This window comes from Protopterus annectens, chromosome 5.part0 (genome assembly GCF_019279795.1).
Source record: "Protopterus annectens isolate FY-2018-M chromosome 5.part0, PAN1.0, whole genome shotgun sequence".
NCBI classification, from domain to species: Eukaryota; Metazoa; Chordata; order Ceratodontiformes; family Protopteridae; genus Protopterus; species Protopterus annectens.
The window spans coordinates 928125106-928143588 of NC_056735.1; the positions used below are offsets into that span (position 1 = coordinate 928125106).

Below are 18483 nucleotides of genomic sequence, written 5' to 3' on the forward strand. Positions count from 1 at the left end.
TATTATTAACTTTTGAAGATAGACTACAGTTAATAAAAATGGTATTACTGCCCAAAATTTTGCATCTAGCATTAGCAATTCAGTTATTCCCTGAGAGGCATACACTTAAAGAGATAAACACTTATTTTTTTTCTTTACGTTTCTCTGGTTTCCTAAAAGAAATACAGTAGCATTAGTACATCATTTTAGACCATGGGAAAAAGGAGGACTAAATTTTCTGGATATCAAATCATATATAAAGGCATCAATACTCAAAACTGTTATGGAATGGATAAATCCTAACTATTTTCTCAAGTGGAAAGATTTGCACACAGTTATATTTTAATATAAAGTTTTTCAACAGTGAATAAAGGTCAACATACCCTGGTATCTACTAAACATCAATATGCAATACAATATAATAAAACCAAACAAATCATACTTGATTAATCACTACTTTCAATCATTCAGAAAATTTGTTAACTGTAATATGGATTTAAAACTTTGGTTTGATCTTTTAATTCCATTTACCATAACAAAAAATTATCCCTCACAAAATATACAGAGAAATTATTACTTTGTGGGAACAGAAGAAATTTTTTGTTGGCAGCAATGCATTAGAGAACTTAAAGTTCTAGACAAGCAATATTAATTTATTCCCAAGATTTATGTAGAATAATTAATAATTCTTTCTTTAATAATATACCAAAATTTATAAATTGATTATATGATACTATATACAAAGATCATAATATGAGAAATAGTATTTCAAATCTATATAAGGAATTAATAACTTACAAAACAATACCTAAAACATCCTACTGGCAGTACATATCTAAAGGACATTCATTACAATTAACTGAAGAAATCAAATCAAATATTTTACTAACAGTGAAATTTACATCTAGTTCACATTACTGGAAAAATCTTTAATTGGAAATGTTTACATTGAGCATTTCTAACCCCAGATAAAATTATTAAAATCAGTCCTTCTAGGAAAGGAATCTGTTAGAGATGTGAACAGGAATGTAGTGCTGACTGGAATCATATGTTTTATGATTGTATTAAAATGAAATCGTATTGGAATGGAATTAAGAATATCTTTACAGGCCTTATTCAGTGAATCCTTTAGTTTATCTAAAGCCTTGATATTGTTGAATGTTAATGAAGGTCCTCATTTGAATAAAACAGATATGTATTTATTATGGACAATACTTGCAATTTGCAGGAAATGCATAACTAGAAGATGGAAATCAAACACATCGCCAACTATGGAAGACTTTTTTAGACCTGCTGAAGAGTACAATTTTGATGGAAATCAAAATCAAAGAACTAATAATTTATCCTAGGCCATTGGTAAACTCTCCATGGAAAAAAGTGTTATCCTTAATGGACACTTTATAAATAACAACAGACTCTCTGTGATAACTTTATATAGTTACATCTGTACAGTAATTGAAAATATTAGTTATTACTATGACTGTAAATACTGCATATCGTTATTTACAATGTTATACAAAAATATTAGGAACGTTTTTATATTATTATTTGAAAATAAAAAAACAATATGAGTCAAAAAAGAAGAATGTACAGTTTGTATATAGACTATCTTTGAGCTCAAAAATGGCAGAGAAGTGGTAAATAATGACATAAGATTATCTGATGCAAATAATTTCCATTCTAAATTGAAGCAAATTCCATTGCCTTAAGTAAAATTAGGAAATGTGTGGAGAAACTCAGTGTAGGCAGTCAGAATCAGCAAGATTTCCTAACAAACAAAAAGTCCATTTATCTAAGTTTAGAGACCCTTTCTGTTTATCAAACAATTACGGCTGACTGACTGATTGCAAACAAGTCCATATGTTAAATAATGCATAGCATAAATGTCAGTGCCTTAGTCTTTCTCTAGGTCTTTGTTTCTGTTAGAATCACTTCTATGAAAGGTCAAAAAACTTAGAAAGAATAAAACTGATCATCAAGCCTTCGGTCTATATCTCTGGCATTACATCAGTTCTAATGGCAATGGCCCATTGGTTGTTAGCCTAGTATACTCTTATGAACCTATAAATCATACCCCAGCTTACATATACTCTTTAAATTAATCTCTAAGGCATAAAAACTTTGCAGAATACATTTGGGATGCATGGCTAGGATTATAAAGGCTTCAGTGGTCATTAGCTTAGTATACACCTATGAATATAACTGGAATTAATTCTATGGAGCTAAGTATATTTAGAAAGTAAAGTATTCTGTGTCTGGTAATTAAACCTAGTAATTCCAGGAAAAAAAAATCCAATCAGTACTGAAATTCAACAAAGGCTAAAAGTAACAGAAGCATTACATTCAGTCAAAAATACTTCTCTTTTCACCAGCAGCTTTCCCTTGTTTACTCTACATAAGCAATGAAGTAATTTAAAATAGGTTTATGCAATTTAGCATACTACATCAAACAATTTAAATTTTTTACAATTTTAACCCATTATAAGAGGCAGATTCATAGTTGAAAACCAGCTAATATTTTGTATATTTTACAATCAAAGGAGATCAGGCACTCTAGAGAGGTAGATCTACTTCAGATGAGATATGTGAAGTATGATTCATATGTCTTGAACAAAGAATGCATCACTTTTCAATATAAATTCTTCATACACAAAGAAATTAATTCTTTAAAGGTTATTACTCTGGTGTTATAAATATTCCACAGTATTGCTTTGTATACAAACCTTAAATTCCTTTTCAATATTAGCCAGCACAGCAAGCTCATTGCTAAGTTCTAAAGCAGTAAGTACAGGGTCTTCACTTGATAGGGATAGATATGCAGGGCTAGCTAGTCCCCTGTAAGCATTAATTCTGGATCTGGAATGACTAAATGAGTCTTGTTTCTGTTTATCACTGCACTCGCTGCATTTACAGAAGTAGTCATGTGGTCTTTCAATGCGAGCCCCTTTTCTAAGTAAAATGTGAACAATTTCATACTCGTGACAGTGAGCTGACAATATGATTGGGGTTACATCATGGGAAAACCTTGTTCCATCTTCATCATATGCATAGAAGTCATCATGTTCCAACTCTGATTGAATAGGGCTTGCTATAAGTCTTTTGTCCTCAGCAAATGCTGGATGGTTAAGGATGGCTTCTACTATTCGGACATAGCCTTTACTGATTGCCAGAAGCAGGGCATCTCCAACTCTTGCCAGATTCTCTCTTTTAAGCAAAAGTTCTGTGATTTCTAGATGTTCATTGGCTACAGATAATTGCAATGCATTTTGACCTATGTAATCCACACAGTTAACATTAAGAGAAGGGCATTCCTCCAACATTTTTCTCACCATAGGGACATTACCATATTCTGCTGCTTCCAAAAACTGTTCTTCCTCAATAGAAAGACTTGCAGTCCGGTCGTTAAACATGTATGCTGGCCCACGGATTGCTTGTCTCCTCCCTTTATCTCGAAATATTGTCTGTCTCCGAATTGCAAGTCTGTCATCACTGCCACACCTGTTCAAATGAAACATGACAACAGTTATTGAAGTTTCTATACAAAATGTTGTTATAAAGTTTTAAACAAAGTAACAATTTATTTTATTTATTTATTTATTGTCATTTATTTACCTGGACTTACAGTCCCATTTTCAGCCTGAGGAGAAAAGCTCCTGGAACAAAAATTGCAATAGCAATTTTGCATTGGTACAGTAAGAGAAAAATAATAACAAACAAAAAAAACGGTTGTAATAAGGCATTATACTGCTGCTTTGTTTGAAGAGGTTCAAAGAAAAAAAAAACAGCAGAAGATTAACTATTTTTTAACATATAAACAGAAATGAAGGAAAAAAATATTTCACAAGAAGAACTTTTAGAATAAGATCAATCCTTTTCTTTTTCCCCGATCATATCAGCATCCTTTCTCTTTACACCTCTTAGACCACAGGTATTTTGTTTTATTTTTAGCACTCTTGATTAAGCTAGATTAGCTCCATTGCAGGCCTTCTTTTTCATTGTTGTTTCTTACTCAGTCTTCTAAAACCCACGGAAAAGAGTGCAGTCTCATTTTAATTGCATCTCTTTGTTTTATGTTTTAAAACTGAGCATTGTAATTTATTTATTTACTTTTATTTATTTATTCATTTTACTCCTTTCAAACATGTCTGAAAGTTGCTGTGGAAGGTTAAAGCAACGAGCTACAGGTCCTGTGGTACAGAATTTGATTCTCTCAGCCCTCATTTGCCTACTGTGTGACCTAGAGCAAGTCACTTAACCAGAAAGTTGTTGAAGGCTTCTGGTAATTTGGGCTAGACTATTCAGTGGTCCCCCGGACTGCAAGCCCAGTAAATAGCTAACTAATAAAGTTTCATAAAACAGGCAGAGTTACAAAGTAACTAGTGGTATAACAAAAAATAACACTTTATAAATCAGTGACTCACAGATTCAAATGTAAGTTGTTATAGTGTTACTAACATAAAAGTAATAATGACAAAACCATTAATAAATTAACAGGTATACACATATCAATGAGAGTAATGTGAAGGAGAAATAGATTATCCAGATTAACGTCCACAATAATAATTAATATATAAAGCTATAATAACATAGATAATAAAGATGCATACTTCAGGGAACAGTGCCTAATTTACAATAGCATGCCCATTTATGTTAAACTATGTTAGATGGAAACTCCTGCTCTGTTAACAGAGAGGAAGCGAGAGAAAGGGAGGAACCATGTAAGCTAATTCCATAGTCAAGGAGAACGAGAAAAGAGAAAAACAAAAGAAAGATACCAGCATTCAAAGAAGGTAACTTATGAAGACCAAGCAGGAAAGAAGGATGAAGGGAACAGTGACAGCATATATAAGGACCTGTTTATAATTTGTAGTATTTATCATTAGTAGTTTATTACAGTAAAAAAATTCAATGATTTTGTAGCAAGCATCTGTTGTCAAAAGCTGACTAATAAATATCTGTCATATTCTATGTCATCTGTCATTGCATTAAACTAAAAGACCTAAAACAAAACAGCATAACCATTCTTTATTTTTTCAATGCATGAATGGGTGATTTAGCAAAACGTCACACTTATATATTTGATTGACTGTGTTGTTAAGGGTTTCGTATGAAACACTAGCTGTTGTCTGCTGTAGAACCTCTGAAAGTTATGAAAGTATGCCAGTTCCTCACACTGTATCCCATCCATAAATCCTTAATGTTACACATAACTTTTAAGTTTGGCTGCACGGTTTTGTAAGGTCACAGCTGTTTCTACTTTCCTTTTCCTTTTTAAATCATGTACCCAACATTCCATAGAAATTCCCATTAACTCCCTCCTTCTGTACTTTGTGACTGTATTACAGTTTTGCAAGTCATACCAGACTGGATAACAAATGTTTCCTTAAAGCTAAACACTCACCACCCCATCTCATACACAAATAACACGTATACTAAGATACTTTTTCTCCTGTGTAACAGTATTCTGTTTTTTTTTTTCAGACATTTAGCAAGGACAAAAATGTAGTCATGTATGCTGTATTGATCTCATTCCAGCTATCAGAACATCCCACTCACTAACTGCAACTGTCTATAATCACTGTTCCTTTTTCCTCACTGTGCTTTTAACAGATTAATGTGCTAAACAACAGACATAGCAGCAGCACACATCAAAGTCTAAGATGCTAAATTGTATAGGTCTACTGCAAGCATGAGTCCCAGGTACCTGAAAACCACTGTCTCGAAGCCAGGCAGTCAAGTTCCATGCAGCTTGCATGGGCTGCCACTCATGCTCAGACTTGAATGTAAGTTAGGGCAAGGCACAGTAGCTTTGTAGAGAGAATGGAGTGATTGCACCATACCTGACTATGTTATTTGAGTTTGAACAAGGTAGGTGTAGCTGTAGTATAGATTAGGTTTTCAGGTACTGATTGGGAAACGGATTCAAATTTAGGAAGTGGGAGAGGAGTTTAAAGCTTAATGAGTGGCAGGCTACATTTTATGCTTAAGGAGCCGGAAGGAGATTTAGGTTTAGAGAGGGAGACTAGAGTTTTAGGTTTAGGAAGTGATCAGGGAATTAGAATGGGGGGATTGGACGTTTAGATTTAGGGTTTGAGAGGGGATTTTTTGGATTAGGGAAAGGGACTGAAGTTTTAGGTTTAGGAAGCTTTTGGGGATTTTAAGTTTAGGGAGAGGAAGTAGAGTTTTAGGGAGTAAGGACTTTGGTTAGGAACTGTATGGGATTTTTAGGGTAAGATCTAGGGCTATGGAAGGGTTATATCGTTTAATAGGGTAGGGTACCATGTTGGGATGGCTGAACAAATAAGTATGATCAGACTACTGGGAGTTAGCGCACTTACCTTTTTGAGCAAGTGACAGTGAACAAATGAGTTGTAAGGTATTAGCATGCAAGCACTAGTAGTAGACATGCATTATATATCACAGTGCACTTCGATAGTATTAATATAAATGATAACACATGGCAGACTTTTTAAATATTTTTGAAAGAGATGTGCAGTATATATGCTCGCTCAGTTGCACTCCATGTAGAAATACTACTGCCCAATGCCATTTTTATTTTACGAGCATGAAGACATTTTTAGAGTGCAATTGAAACTTTTCTCACCTTATCCTTATTGTAGTTTTATAGATGGCTGTGGGGGTAGGTACATAGAAATAACGATTTAGCAGTAATCCAAGACTGTCTACATAATGAAACTGAGGCAACCATGGGTAAGTCCTGTGATGCACACACCCAATCATTGATTATTGTTATTACATGATGACATTATTGCAGGAAGAAATTACTTACCATTCTTAAATATATATTTATTTATTTGCTTTTGTTTGCTTCTGTCACATTTTCAGAAAAGCCCTGGTAGAAAAGCTCCAAAGCAAGGATAGAAATAAGTTTTCAATGATTAAAAAAAAAAAAAACGCTCAACAAACATTATTTGCATAATTTCTTTGTGCAATAGTACTATAGTGCTTTCCCACCTTCTGATATACATCCTCATGCTTGCATAGTATATGAATGGAGTGCAAGAGAAGGGAGAGAGACGAGAAGGAAGTATCTTCTTTGCTGAGTTTGTCCAAGAGCTGTTTGTGATTTACCATTTTAAAGGCTGGTGTTATGAATATAAAAATAAAAATTCCACCAGCTAATTTGAAATCATCCATGTTGTTGAAAATGTCATTGTTTGAAGAATATAAAGCAGTCATGGTTTTAAAAGAATTTCTGAAGCCATGATAGATATCAAAGAGATGTGACTGTATTTATACATGTGCTCTAAACACTTTGTAATTATCTATAAAGATTTTTGCTATGGGAAGTATGTTTGCTATTGGTCTATAGTCTTTGCTTTGTTTGGCATTGTTTTTTGGGATGATTTATGCATGTTCCAAGACAATGGGAAATACTGAAGATATGGGAGACATTGTATGTATTCTTGGCTTAGCTTAAAAGGATGTTGACATTTTGAGGAAGGAAGGATGCACCGGTAGAGTTTTGAAAGTTTACACTAGTGGCTTTATCATTTAAGTTAAGAAGAGCCTTATTTACGTTTTCTGTGAATGTTATCTGAAACAGAAGGATGGACTACAACCTGCTAGTGTATATAATTGGGATGATGGAGTGTGGGACTCTTCAGTTGTATTCATAACTGGCGAGGGTAATTGCATATTACAGAATTTCTCGATTAATTCCAGAGGGGTTTTCACCAAAAATGCCTATTGTTATTTGCAGTCCCTGGATGGATAAGCAGACTTCCTAGATTCAGTAATGTTTCCAGTCAGGAGTTTTAGTTCTTTTCCAAAAGGGTTTAACCCTGTGAAATAGCAGTGTCTGACTACATCTCAGGAACGTGGATTTTGCTGTTTTAGTAGAAGTTCTTGCCTTTCTTCTGTTCATTATAACTTGTGTAAAGTTACTTGTTTGGGGATTTTCCCTGGCTTTAAGTACTTGTTTTAGTTTACAAAATAGCCAAGGGCCTTTTTGCCCATTATCCTTTTTTTCAGCATAACGAAAGTACTTTATATTCAACTCAGTCTATCCAAAACCATGACTAGGACTAAGTTATAGTATGAATGACTGTAAGTGGGTGGCCAGCTATGCTATTCAGATGAGTGTTTAGTAGTTGTTGTTTTGCTTCTGTGATAGGCCTATAGATAATAGTGCATGGTGTTTTTTGTCAGTTTTGAAGGACCAAGTTGAGAGAATGGGACAACTATCATTCAGATTATCAGGGCAGATACTTATTTTTTGTATCTTTGGACTGTAGTGTTGCTCCATGTAATAGGATTGTATCAAGTTAGTTCACTGATCAACTGTTTCAAGTTATGGTGAAGAAGCACCTTGTCGAGTGGTTGGGAAGGTGAGGTACTTGTGCAGATGCTGATGTCTCACTAGACAATTCATACACCTGTAGAAAATATGCATCAGAGTAGTTGTTGGAGTACAGATACTGAGGAAGGGAGAGGTATATACTCTGTGCCTACTACAAGTAAGTATATTCTGCTAATGCAAGGCACATTACGACTCATTTTTTTTTTCTTTTTTTGGTTTGTTTGTTTTTTGGCATTGTTACAGTAAGCTTGAGTCAAATGTACAGTAGTAACTTACACGTTTTTGCTGAGCAGTAATGCTATGTCACAGCCTTGCCTTCCTCCTGAGCTGTTGTTGAAGTACACATGGTACTGTGAAAAGTAATGCATTGGCAGGAGCAGTATTTGTCCTTCAGCCAGATTTCTGTTAATCCTATTATGTGGGGTTGTTCTGTACTGAGCCAAAGCTCTAATCCATACTAATTGTTATTTGTGCCACCAATATTGAGGCAGGCTAGTTTTAATGATTTTTATTTTAAATTGTTTATGGGATTGGTAGTGTTACAATGAAGATTTTGTTGAGATGGGTTAACCTGAATGGGAAGAGCTGGTGAACTTGCGAATTTGAGAATTGGACCTTGGTTAGTAGTATATCACCAGCATAAGCAATATAAAATGAAGGAAGACATGTTTAGAGACTGCTCTTTGTATTATGTGATGTGGAGTGAAATAGTTCTGAAGGAGAAAGATATGTGTTACACATTACTCTTAATGTTAGTTAGGGTGCTGGAGAGCTGGGTAAAAAAGTAAGATGGGAAATCTCAAACTTGGATGGTGTGACTTAAACCATGTGCAGATCTATTGTTGCTGTGTGGTAGGATTGAGTCTGTCAGTAAAGAGAAGGAGGGATAGAGTGGTAAGGATAATTTTGTAGAGGTGCATCTTTATATGCAGGATTTCCAATCTGAATGGGTCTACCGGAGTGTAAATAAAGAGCTACGTGGAGAGTAAAGTAGAAGAAGGATTGGGAATATATGAGTTATACAGTGGTGTGTACAAGAGCTGTGATGATTTATGTCTGCAGATACTCCATGTCTGAAAATAATTAAGTTTCAGAAGTGTGGGGTTAAAATGAAAGGATATGGCAAGGTAGAGCATAAAATTAAAGAGCTAATTGATGAATATTACATTGTTGGGTATTTGCCTGGAGTGTTGTTAGTGATTGTGCGATATTTCTGCTACAAGGAATGATTGTTTAATGTCTTTGCTGAACTAGGTATACCAGTAAGTGATGGTGCAGGCTGTGGGGTAGTTTACTCAGGCAATAATGCACCTAGTGATTTGCACAAGTTAAGAGAAATAGTGTTGATGAGACTAACAAACTAGACAATAGAATTGTCACTAGACAATTCATATACCTGTAGAAAATATGCATCAGAGTAGTTGTTGGAGTACAGATACTGAGGAAGGGAGAGGTATATACTCTGTGCCTACTACAAGTAAGTATATTCTGCTAATGCAAGGCACATTACGACTCATTTTTTTTCTTTTTTTGGTTTGTTTGTTTTTTGGCATTGTTACAGTAAGCTTGAGTCAAATGTACAGTAGTAACTTACACGTTTTTGCTGAGCAGTAATTATGTCACAGCCTTGCCTTCCTCCTGAGCTGTTGTTGAAGTACACATGGTACTGTGAAAAGTAATGCATTGGCAGGAGCAGTATTTGTCCTTCAGCCAGATTTCTGTTAATCCTATTATGTGGGGTTGTTCTGTACTGAGCCAAAGCTCTAATCCATACTAATTGTTATTTGTGCCACCAATATTGAGGCAGGCTAGTTTTAATGATTTTTATTTTAAATTGTTTATGGGATTGGTAGTGTTACAATGAAGATTTTGTTGAGATGGGTTAACCTGAATGGGAAGAGCTGGTGAACTTGCGAATTTGAGAATTGGACCTTGGTTAGTAGTATATCACCAGCATACAGCAATATAAAATGAAGGAAGACATGTTTAGAGACTGCTCTTTGTATTATGTGATGTGGAGTGAAATAGTTCTGAAGGAGAAAGATATGTGTTACACATTACTCTTAATGTTAGTTAGGGTGCTGGAGAGCTGGGTAAAAAAGTAAGATGGGAAATCTCAAACTTGGATGGTGTGACTTAAACCATGTGCAGATCTATTGTTGCTGTGTGGTAGGATTGAGTCTGTCAGTAAAGAGAAGGAGGGATAGAGTGGTAAGGATAATTTTGTAGAGGTGCATCTTTATATGCAGGATTTCCAATCTGAATGAGTCTACCGGAGTGTAAATAAAGAGCTACGTGGAGAGTAAAGTAGAAGAAGGATTGGGAATATATGAGTTATACAGTGGTGTGTACAAGAGCTGTGATGATTTATGTCTGCAGATACTCCATGTTTGAAAATAATTAAGTTTCAGAAGTGTGGGGTTAAAATGAAAGGATATGGCAAGGTAGAGCATAAAATTAAAGAGCTAATTGATGAATATTACATTGTTGGCTATTTGCCTGGAGTGTTGTTAGTGATTGTGCAATATTTCTGCTACAAGGAATGATTGGTTAATGTCTTTGCTGAACTAGGTATACCAGTAAGTGATGGTGCAGGCTGTGGGGTAGTTTACTCAGGCAATAATGCACCTAGTGATTTGCACAAGTTAAGAGAAATAGTGTTGGTGAGACTAACAAACTGCGTAGTGAGTAGTGTTCAGATTCGTTTTTTTGCTGGCAGACTAGAGACACAGCCTGCAATAGTATTTCTTTTCTATTGTTGTAGGAAGCTTCCCTTAGAGAGATATGAGGAAAGTGTGATCACAGGAGCACGATTTAAAGATGTGGCTTTAGCCTGGGGAACTATACATTAGTAGTGTACATGTGTGGTTTAAAAAGAAAAGTTTCTGCCAGAGTGGATTCCTGGAAGTAGCTAGCAAAGATGGCCACCAAATCCTGAGTTCTTGCCTGGCCTAGAAGAATAAAACTCAGAAATATAGAGAAAAGTGGACAGAACAGCAAACCAAAGGCAGTAAACAATGCACAAACAAAAGCAAAACAATGGAACAGCAAAAATGAAAGAGAACTTACTGATAGACATTGTAAAATTAATACAGATGCTGAGGAGGGTATCTAATGATACAGCATTCCTAAGATAAACAATAAAGGCCAACAACAAGAAATTGAGGAACTACAAGATGAGCCCAAGGAATGCAAAACATAATCCACAGATGAACAGCTAGCATAATGCATGGACAAGCTAAAATCCTGGAACAGGAAGTGACAGAACTGAATAATGAAACTGATATGCAGGAAAATAGATCCAGAAAGGAAAACTAAGAATCACTGGAATCAGTGAGAGAATAACTGGGAAGACCTAAGCAATTAAAAAAAAAAATAACATTACAGTTAAAACTATTTGAAGAACGGCATCTAGGATTTTGGGTGGCCGCAGTGGTGCAGCTGTTAGCATTGCCACCTCACAGCAAGAGGTTCTCCAGTTTGATTCTTGGTTGAGGTGCCTTCTGTGCAGAGTCTGCATGTCCTCCCTGCAGTTATGTGGGTTTCCTCTGGGTGCTGCAGTTTCCTTCCAACATCCAAAAGACATGCTGGAGATGCATTGGACTCTTTAAATTGACCCTAGGTGTGAGTGTGTGCATACGTGTGCCTTCTGTGGAAGGTTGGGCACCAGGCTGGCAACTTGACACTGTAAAACTCCACTGCCAATCATTCTGTGAACTGTTTTTCCACTGTAGTAACCCCTAATGGGGAAAGCCAAAAGAAGAAGATAATATCGGATTAGAATTGACAGAACAGAAGAATCGAAGGAGCTGGAACCCAGCCATGACATGCGCTATGCAAGCTTCATTCTTACAGAACAGCGAAAGAATGGATCCTGGAGCTCTAGAACAAAGACATCAGAGTAACTGCAGACTGCTTAGAAAACCTGCATCAACAGAGAAAAAAATAAAACATAATCAGGAAAGAATTGTAAAGAAGAGGAGTAAGCTCTGAACTCCAGTTCCCAACAAAGTTACTGATAAACACTGCAGGATATCAAGCTGTTCTTAAAACCCCAGATAAGGCCTCAGATCTTCTATAGATTTACAGAGAGCTACACAAAGCACAAGACCACAGATGGAGATAAACAATAATCCATACAAACGAAAAACCTCCAGTGCATCAGTAGACAAGTCACCTCTCCCCCCACAACAAAAAAGAATAAAAGGGAAGATGTAACAGCTAATCAACAGGATCAGCATAAGAAGCAGACCCCAGACTATGACAAAAAAAGGACACGGGCAGTGGGAGTACAATAACCGACAGCACTACAAAGGAAGCTGGAGTACTGGCAAAATCCAAGAAAATAATGTCCCAAAGGACCCACAAATAGAGGACAAAGGGCAGAAAACTTCAAAATCACAGGACTAAAGCCAGCAGGATTAGGAGCAAAGAAAGGAGAGTCATAAAATTAGAAGAAAGAAGGCAAAGTCCACCAAGGAGAAACAACAGAAGCAACAGCAGGAACAGGTTGGATGATTGGTACAAATGGCAAGAACTGCTTAATAAACAAGCAACAATACAAAGCAATAAAACCAGGATGCAAAGGGAAAATGGCCTTATAATCCTACACAATGGAAGTAGTTAGCCCCATATAAGAAAAAGCCAGTGAAACACACTAGAAAAAAAGGCAAGAATGCATTTACTACTTACCTCAGCAAGACTGCATGACTGCAACTACAAATAAATCCCATGGAAAAGAAGATCAGACAAACATAAGCTCTAAAGATATACCAGAACTTTAAAAGTGATGAGCTAGAATATGGGAGGAATATTTAACCAATGAAGTGAAGTAAAATTATCAAAAAATGTATCAGAGAAGAGGCTGATATATGCATGCTACAGGAGACAAAATTAAAGGTATGGGAACTTGAAAAGTTAACAAAGAGAGACTATTCAGTAGTGATGGCATACCACATGAGGAGAAAATGGAAAAAAGAGAGTTGTCATTCTATTCTGAAGAGGGGATATCAATAAGAGAAGAAAGAATAAGGAGGAGAAAAGAAAGATAGTGGCTAATATGGGAGGAGGAAATAGAGGGGAAGCAATGGAAACTAGCATAGACATATGCACCAAATGAGGAAAGAAATAAATTCTTCAAAGGATTCTTATTAGCCAGGAACCAGTCAGATACCCAGGCTGAAATGGAATGTATTGGAGGGGACTACAATGTAACAATAAATCTGGACCTGGACAGAAAAGGGAGGAAGAAGGAATACAGTACAAGGAAACAAAACAATTTAATGAAGGAAATGATTAATGGAGAGTGTATTGACTTAGGGAGAGATAGACATGAGAAAAAAAACAATTAACTTTTACAAGAAGGCAAATAGATCAAGGAAGCAGACTAGACTGGTTTCTGGTGAGAGTAAAAGGTGTAAAAAAGGTAGTGAAAATAGAAATACTAGACAGATCCATCTCTGACCATGCTCCAGTACCAATGGAAGTAGAGACAGGAGAAATATACCACAATGGCAATGTAAATAGGATGCCTCAAAATGGAAAACAGAGGACCAGCAGAAAAAAATTAGGGAAGGGGTGAGAAGAGGCATAACAGAAAATCAGGAAAATAAAGTAGAGATGAAAGAACAGTGGTAAGATTGAATGAAAGAGGCAATAAGAGGCTGGATAATGCATGAGGCAGGGAAATACAGGAAAAACAAAGAGGAAGAAAGTGGGAGTGAGATCTAAGACAAATAGAAAGGGAACTGGATAAGAAAGAAAGAATCCACGAGAAAGAACTAGAAGAGCTCAAAATTAAAAAAAAAAAACAAGATAGAAAGCATAGAAATCATATATATTGAAATAAAGATGGCTGAAAGAAAAGAATTCTGGTGGATGCAAGGGGAGAAAGCAGGAAATGCTTTGGCATGGAAACTTAAAACAAAAATTGAAGAAAAAGGGATCACCAAGCTTAAAACAAAAGCAAGTAGTTAAGGGGGAAGAAGAAAAGAAGGATTAAATAAGGAGCTTCTTCCAGCAGATGTACAAAGACATTTTGCACGTGAAAAGGCCAAAAGCAATGAATTGGAAGGGAGTGAAGATCTCAGAGAGAAAAAATCATGATCTAGATAAACCGATTGCAAGATTAGAAGTTAGACTAGTAATATAAGAATTAAAGGGAGGAGAACCAGAGGGCAAGGATGGATAGCCCAATGAATTCTGAAAAACTAATAAGAACAGAAATAGAAAAGGAACTTACAAAGGTATACAACATGGGTAGAGAGTATCCTACCCAGTGCCATGCAAGAAACAAGAATAATCTTGATACCCAAAGAAGAGAGTTGAATAACTGATGTGGGGTACTCTAACCAATATCCCTAATAAACACAGATGGGAAAATACTAGCAAGAATTCTAGCTAAAAGAATTGAGAAACTCCATTGCAAATATATACAGGTAGCGCAAGTTGATTTTATAAAAGGGAGAATATCTGTGGACAACTGGTGGGAGGTACTTGGATGCAAGGAAAAGCAAGAGGAATCAAGGAACCACAAACCAGGAATAATACTGTTTGACATCAAAAAAGGATTTGAGTCACTAAAATGGGGTTTTATGTTTCAAATTCTAGAAGAACGGGAAGTAGGAGGAGCATTCAGGAATTGGATAAAAGCAACGTATAGACACCCATCAGTAGAGGTAAGGGTAAGTGGCAATACACACTGAAGATCTTAATCCAAAGTGGCACAAGACAGGAATACCCAATATCCCCAACCCTTTTCATCCTAGTGATGGAAATCCTGGTGAATGAGGTAAAGGAGGCACTACAAGAATTAGAACTGCAAGGGGGAAATGGCTAAGTTCCTGTAATTCGTGGATGACTGCATCCTAAATGCAGAAGGTATAAAGAGAGCAGCAGACATAGTTATGATGAAATCTGAAACCTTCAACAAAGAGGCAGAACCTGAGTATAATCTAAAGAAAACAGCATGGGGCAAAATAGGAAGAGGCATAAATCAATGAGTTTCAAGGATGGAGATAAGCATACCAATGGGGCCAGGAGCGAAATATCTAGGGTTAGAGGTATGGAAGACAGTAAGTTTGATGAGAGAAAAGAACTACAAGAAGCTTGAGAGAGTAACAGAAGAAATGTTGAGAAAGTGGAGAGGCAAGATCATAAGTTTAACAGGCAGGGTGAATCCAGTGAAAATGAGGATAAATGCCAAAAATAGGTTGTATGCTAAAACATATATCCATTACTAGAAGGGAGGGAATAATCAAATGCATCCAAAGCCACTGTGAGAAATTTATGTGCAGAAGGGAAAACAACAAGGATCAATAACGAAAAACTAAGAACGAACATAAGCAAAGAAAGATAGGGAATGCCAGAGAGAGGTATGCTAAAGCCTACACCATAAACCAAAGGTTAATGCCAGTGAGAGGTATGCTAAAGCCTACACCATAAACCAAAGTTTAATGCCAGAGAGAGGTATGCTAAATCCTACACCATAAACCAAATTTAATGCCAGAGAGAGGTATGCTAAAGGCTACACCATAAACCAAAGGTTAGTGCCAGAGAGAGGTATGCTAAAGCCTATACCATAAACCAAAGGTTAAGGACAACAGAAAAGAAACTAGGCAAAAACAGACAGAGAAGAAAAACAGGATGGAGAAAAATAAAAATTCAGGAGAAACAACAAGGGTAAAGACCCAACTAGCACTAAACCAAATAAGACTAAAAGGAACACTGGAGAACATTCTAACAGAAGGAGGCTTACGGGAAAGAGAGAAGCAGAGGTAAGAAGGATGGGATGAAGAAAAAAAAATCTTGATGGAAGATGGATGGCAAAAGCTAGGGCAGATCCTCCAGGAAGACCAAGAAAGGGAGATAACACAGACCAAAGCAGAGAAGTGGGAAGAAGTATGGAAAAGAGTAAAAGGGGTAGTGGGCAGAAGAAATATTAAGAAAAATCAGAAAGAATGTTAGGAAACAGGTAGTGAACACTGCTAAACAAAAGATGAAATGGATACAAAAATGGATGGGATGGAAAGGGAAAGGGAGAAGTAGACAACTTTACAAAGACATTAGGCAGAAGAGAGAAGAAGAAGAAGAAGAAGAAGAAGAAGAAGAAGAAGAAGAAGAAGAAGAAGAAGAAGAAGAAGAAGAAGAAGAAGAATGAGAAGAAGAAGAAGATGAAGAAGAAGAAGAAGAAGAAGAAGAAGAAGAAGAAGCAAGAGGTATGGAGGCTGGCTAACACCATAAAAATCCTAAACAGGAGATGGGATACATAGATGAGAAAACTACACTGGCGGTATCTAACACCCTCAAGAAATAAACATAAAGAAGGTAGAAAGGGTGACATATGCTGGAGATGTGGTACAGAGAAGGTAGAAATTAAAAAAAATGTTCTGGGAGTCAGAATGGGCAATAAATATGGGAGACGGAGGTGGAAGAATGTGGGAAGTTATGGGGAATAACAAACAAAACAGGTTGAAACTATGCCTTTTAGAACTACACAAACCATGGAAAAATTGGCAAGAAAATAAGGGAAGATGTATTAGCCATGGGTGGAGGAGTAAAATCTGGAATTGCCAACAATTGGTTGAAAGCAACAGACACACAATCATGGGACCCAAAAATATACAATGGCAATATCCTGAGGAAAATAATAAAATAAATAAAACTAAGAAAGGTGTGGGGAGACCCTTGAATGAATGACAACAAGTAGGAGAAGTATATGGCATTAGAACATCATTAGATCCAGAGAATAGGTCTGATATCAGTAGCAAGGAAAGAAAAGTAGGGGAAATAGGAAACGCAAAATGGGGGGAGGGACTCAACATAGAAGTTAAAGCTACACACAGAACAGGATAGGAAAGAATGGGAAAAATCACTAGAAAGGAAAAAAAGACAAAATGGGTAGGGGAGACAGGAAAGCACAATGCAAAAGAAGTGAAGGAGGCGAAGGGAGACAAAATCAAGTGGAGAGAGAAGCACCACTGAGAAACATAAAGAAATAAGTAAAGTGACTATGTAGAAGAAAAGTGTAAGATTAAATGTACATTTCTTGGTATCAAATTTAATTTCCCATTGTCGACATGCGCAAGTACTCTGGAAGGATAGTAATGTAACAACATGAAAGCAATGTGTACTGTATATACAATAATCGATGACTGTATTGCGCGTAATCAAACTAAATAAAAAAAACACACACACAAATATGCATAAAAGTATCTGTCAGAATTAATAAACAAAACTAGTAACAAACACAGTATATACATCGAATTTACTTAGGTTTCTAATGTCTGGCTAAATTCCCATATTAAAACCAAGAATTTTCCTTTATTTTCTTATAGGCTCATATGTAACTACTAGGCTAGCTCCCCTTGTGGAACATATTTTAAGTCTAGCCAGTTTCCCTTTAGGTGCTTAAATTGACCTATCCCATTTGGTGTTAGATTGGTCTTACCCATCCCACGGCTGATAATTACTATTACCCATAATGGGAATAACTGCGTTTATACCATAGACAATTTGAGGGGAGCTCTGCATAAAATAAAGCATTTCAGTGGTGCCTGTGTGCATTAGTAGTGCAGGGAGCAGTCACAGGGTAAATTTTTAAATACTCATCCATAGATCCAAGTTGCAATTGAATATGGGCAGGGAAGTGCTTTGTTTTACTGTCCCAGAGCAGCGGTATAGTCTATGAAATATACCTGTCTCTCCAGCCATTTTGTTGATGTTACAGCAGATGATCTTATAGTATTAAGTATAAAGTTATGACTGGCATCCAGTAACAGCTTTCCCACACAGAGCATAGATACACTTACCCTTCCACAAAGACTTATTACCTGATTTTTATTTCTGATAATGTTTAAATAATGGCTGCCAAAAAACATGGCCTCAAAGAACCACTTTAAAATGTGTAAAGAATTTATTCTATCTCAGTGGCATCATTCAAAACACTGACAAAAGACATCTAAAACACAATTAGAGCAAGATTCACAAGATGAATAAAACACAAAAAAAAAAAAAACTGAAAATTTGTAATACCCTATGAGAATACAGCTTGCTAATATGCCATTTGTAAATTAAACTCCCAGAACAGCAGCAGATTGCTGTCTCTCTCACATAATAATCACCATCAATGTTCCAAGGTAGCCTCATATGCTACTAAACTAATTTGTGCCCAATTAGTAATA

At 36.2% G+C, this 18483-nt stretch overlaps 1 protein-coding gene across 1 annotated transcript in view; it reads right to left on the reverse strand.

The window, feature by feature from the left end:
• TRPC6 (transient receptor potential cation channel subfamily C member 6) overlaps window positions 1–18483 on the reverse strand; it is a 1017840-nt gene that overhangs the window by 683461 nt on the left and 315896 nt on the right. Inside the window, exon 2 of the mRNA XM_044072711.1 lies at window positions 2703–3477. Within this exon, the coding sequence (XP_043928646.1) occupies window positions 2703–3477 (775 nt within the window). The remainder of the gene's footprint in view (window positions 1–2702; window positions 3478–18483) is intronic.